Source organism: Anas acuta, chromosome 1, assembly GCF_963932015.1.
Source record: "Anas acuta chromosome 1, bAnaAcu1.1, whole genome shotgun sequence".
Lineage (NCBI taxonomy): Eukaryota > Metazoa > Chordata > Aves > Anseriformes > Anatidae > Anas > Anas acuta.
In genome coordinates, this window is record NC_088979.1 from 163,224,437 (window position 1) to 163,228,784 (window position 4,348).

The window sequence follows — 4,348 nt, forward strand, 5'->3', positions numbered from 1 at the left end:
TCACATGGGAAGAACAAGGGTACTCATCTCCCCTCATAACACCAGGACCATCCAGATCCCTGAAAAGGTCTGCATTTGTTTAGACTTAGCAGAAATGCAAAGTCCACTTCAACAAGCCGTTGCATGTATCCACCCCACCAGCCACCCTGCCCCCCCCCCAAAAAAAAAAAAAAAAGGATGTAAGCCTTTTATGTTCTGGTAATTTATGTTCTGAAATACGCCCACAGCAGAAAACTGCTCTTCTTTTCCAAGACCCTGAAGTCTATCAAGACTTACCATGAAAGGATCTAAGAGAACTGCCGAAAGCCCTCTGATTTTACTTTAATATCAATGGATTGATGAATCAATCTGAACTGAAAATCTATCTACCCATACAGGAAAAAAAAAACAACTTATAAACACGGAATTTATCAAATTCTTATTTTTTATTGACTGTCACATAACTGTTGACCAATTTTAACGGTAAGACTTCTGGTAGCGCGCACGAGCTCCAGGTCCTCCAAATTTCTTGGATTCACAACGGCGAGGATCTGCAACCAGCAGAGTCCTATCGTACTGGATTAGGATATCCTTGATCTCTTTCTTGGAAGCTTCATCAACATCTGTTTAGAAAAAAAAAAAGATTTCAGTTTTAGAAACTTCACAAGGAACAAAATCGTGGCATTTTCACACCTATCAGAAGTAATACATTTCCACTTAAGGCTAATATAATAATCAAAACAACAAACTCACATTTTTGATAGTAAGCCACCAATGCTTTGGAAATAGCTTGACGGATAGCTGTTAAGAAAGAAGATGGATCAGTAAGGATTGCAAATATATTTAAAACTCAAAATAAACACAAAGTGCCAATTATCTGAGAAACTTGCTGTCTTGTTCTCTGCCAAATTGTCCTTCCCCTCCTTCATCTCCCCTCCCACATACTCCATGTGACCTTTATTTTGGCAAATCTGAAGAAACGTGTGCCAAGAGGCCACCCACAGTTCATTTTCTGATTCAACAACTGCTAACTAGCCAAGGTACATGGGCAGTCCTGATCACCTTCTTTAGAAACTTCAGTTTATCTTCTACCAGGCATGATTTTCAAATTCTTAAAAACACAGCTCTCTAAAATGTCTATAATTTCCAGCAAGAATAAAAGTTTTTGGTGAGTTTAAATACTAAAGAGGCAAAACGCACAACAGGATGGCTTGCGTAGTTGTCAGCTTTCCTCTGTAAAACAAGCCTGTAACGTACCCATCAGAACTCAAAACAGGGCTATGGGAGTTACTGTAAACATTTTGTTTAGGATCAGTATTTTGATGAAAAACTGAATTTTCTGAAATATTAATGCAATCTACTTAAGAGACTGAAACATGTCCCTGCTCTTTAAGCAGCTTCAACTCCACTGATCTACATCCAAACTGTAACAGCAAAACAAATCTATCACAGGTAAAGAGCAACCCTATCTAACGCAGGTATGTTCTCAACCTACTCTGTAAGAACCACCACCTAGCCCTGCAAGTCAGATTAAAGATGATTCTGGACAACCTAAAAATTTAGGATTAAAGACAATTTCTAATGCTAAGTCCCATTCTCTGCCTTCCAAAACTTTTTGCATAGAGGCACACTTCCAATTATCATGGTGCAACATGCAAGATCCATTCCTCAAATCTCCTCACAATTTCACAAATTTCCTTAGTTCAACTTATTCCAGATGTTACAACTCTGCAAATAAAATATAACCACTATGACCACACAAAAAACTTCATGAGTAGTGAAACCGAGATGCACAAGCTGCTACTCTCAACTCAGGCCTCTCACATGTGCGGTTTGACCTGTTCTATCCCACAAAAAGCCTTACCGTAGATTTGCGCTACGTGGCCACCACCTTTCACACGGACTCTGATGTCAACACCAGCAAATCTTTCCTTCCCCAGGAGCAGGACAGGTTCAAGCAGCTAGGAAACAGAACAATGAAAAAGTTAATTTGTGATCAGAGACAGCAAGGACTAGAGCTTGTAGCACATTTACGAAATGTGAAGTTACTAAACATTCTGAAAAGCAGAGCCTTAATTTTACAAGTACATGTCCCATGTAAATGGGACTTGTACATCTCTTGCAACGTTGACATTTACTAATACTGTTGTAAAACTAAGTGGTTGGGTTTTTTATTTAAGTTTCAAAAGATTGGACTCGATGATCTTGAGGTCTCTTCCACCTAGACAATTCTGTGATTCTGTGAAAAGGCCAACCAACTATTTTATTAAGTTTTAATGAATCTTTTGAACAGGAGGCTTTGAAGTTTCCCGTTTCAATGTAAAAAAATGATTATCTCCTGAAAATACTTCTGACAACAAAACGCATGGTAACTGATTTTACATAGTTTTGTTCCACAGCACTTCGTATCATTCATGCTCATTTGAGACTCTGTGTGTGTACATATATATGTTTGCATGTATCAAAGTTAAGTCACCTTACACATGTGTAAATAAGGTATGTTAACCCAATTAAGCAAGAATCCCTCTGCCAACAGCACAATTATGACAGGAGTTTTCTGCATTTTCTGCAGTGTTTATGTTTCTACACACAACAAATATTTAGTACTGTCAATAAGGCAATACTCTTTTCAATCCTCAAGCGATTGAGTAGATAAAGGTATTTTAATACCCAAGCAGGTAGGGAGGCTAGGCAGATGCTTACTTTATACTGCAGAGTTCTGGGCTCAATCATTTCCAGAGGTCTTCCATTCACCTTAATGAGGCCATTTCCTCTTTTGCAGTGGGCAACAGCAGTTGCTGTTTTCTAGAAGTCCAAACACATGTTAGTGAAGCACTTCATTTTTCACAATAGCAACATAAAGTGAAACCTTCTGAAAATTTAACAATCTAAAATCTTTAGTTTCGTGCTGAATATTAGCACCCCTCAAAAAACAAGACAGTACAATTTTTTACTTTCCAACATATTAGAGTATTACAGCACCATCTTAACAATATTATATTTATCTGAGTGTGGGAGAAATACCCAATCCGTTCATCAAAACGATAATTTTGTGGCCTAATTCTTCATAAAAGCTTGCTACCTACGACTTGTGGGGCGATGGGATCCCCCCACCAAAAGCTTTATTTCCCAATCTATTTAACACGACTCCCGGGCACCACAGCAAATGATCCGGGCCCTTTTGCGGGGAGCCCCCACGAGGCTCCCTGAACCAGCGAGGCCGGGCCTGCTCCCTGGCGGCACCATCTCCGGCAGGCCCGCCGCCCCACGACACGTGGATGCTGAGCAGGCCTCTCCAGCGCCGGCCCCGCCGCACGGCAGCTCCGGGGCACCACCCCCGGGGCCGCGCCGGGCTCCGCCACCCCCAAGCAGGGCCCGGGCGGGCGCCGAGCACCCGGAGGCCGCGGCCTAGTCCTGGGGGGGAGGCGGCGGGGGCGGCCCTCACCTTCCTCCCGAAGACCTGGACGCTCTGCAGGGGCCCCTTGGCCGGCATGATGACTCCTGCAAGAGAGAGGGGCGCGGGGTTAGCGCTGTGGGGAGCGGGGGGGGACAGCGGGGCCCGGCGGCGGGGGGAGCCCGGCAGCGCTCACCCTGCCTCGGCGGCGGCGCGGCGGAAAGGGCGCACGGGGCCGCCCGGCCGCGCCTCAGGGGCGGCCCCGCCGCAAAGTGCGCCGCGCTTCCGGCCGCGCGACGCAAGGCCAAGCCTCCGCCAGGCTGCGCTTTACGGCAGCCGTGTAGTGCGGGGGGGGGGGGGAGGGGGGTGCTGGTGTTTTTTTTAAATAAATATGAAATAGAAACAAAATTCCTTTGTGAGAACGCTCAGTTCAGAGAGGATTTGTCCCCGGGGGGAGCTGCGCAGACCGTGCCTTGGGAGGGGTGTGGTGGGGTCACTCGCTTTCTGCGCCGAGTGTGAGCCACACGCAAAAGCAGCGTTGTTGGTCCTCCAAATCTGTTAAAATGCTGGGGAACATAAACCATTAAACTTTGCACACTGCAGTCACATCACACGCTGAGTCACGTCCAGGCAGTTCCTCGTGCCCTCGTCAATACTCGCCAACCATTACGTCTAAAATCAGAGTTCTGCTTACGCTCAGGGATCCAAGCACACAGAGCATTGTCAAATTGACCTTTTATCTCCGTTTTCCTTTTCACTATGTCATAAAACACGGAATTTAAGTCATTTTCAGGCTGTAATATTTTTCTTCTACAGTTTGTATTCAGTATGCGAAATTCTCCAGAAGGACAAAAGCCGAAGCTATCAATTAAGAGAGGTCACGCTTCTTAGGTATTTTAAACAATAGAGATTTAGATTACTGTGATTAATGTGAAAGTTGACTGCTCAAATGAAACAATCGGTTCTTCTGTCTTT

General features: G+C 44.5%; 1 protein-coding gene across 1 annotated transcript; it reads right to left on the reverse strand.

Moving 5' to 3' along the window:
• Window positions 1–406: 406 nt before the first annotated feature.
• On the reverse strand, window positions 407–3,672 carry RPS16 (ribosomal protein S16). The gene is made up of 6 exons (XM_068669100.1): window positions 3,570–3,672; window positions 3,425–3,480; window positions 2,683–2,784; window positions 1,844–1,940; window positions 733–780; window positions 407–602 (listed from the first exon to the last, which is right to left on the reverse strand). The coding sequence occupies exons 2-6, from the start codon at window positions 3,470–3,472 to the stop codon at window positions 457–459; spliced, it is 441 nt and encodes a 146-aa protein (XP_068525201.1). The 5' UTR covers window positions 3,473–3,480; window positions 3,570–3,672; the 3' UTR covers window positions 407–456.
• Between the last annotated feature and the right edge of the window lie 676 nt (window positions 3,673–4,348).

Bases quoted from the DNA above. Each gene is read 5' to 3' on its own strand.
- RPS16 (XM_068669100.1), bottom strand. From the start codon at position 3,472: ATGCCGGCCAAGGGGCCCCTGCAGAGCGTCCAGGTCTTCGGGAGGAAG. The intron at 781-1,843 runs GTAAGGCTTTTT...CTTTCTTAACAG, and splicing joins CCACGTAGCGCAAATCTACG to CTATCCGTCAAGCTATTTCC. The intron at 603-732 runs GTGAGTTTGTTG...TTTTCTAAACAG, and splicing joins GGTGGCTTACTATCAAAAAT to ATGTTGATGAAGCTTCCAAG.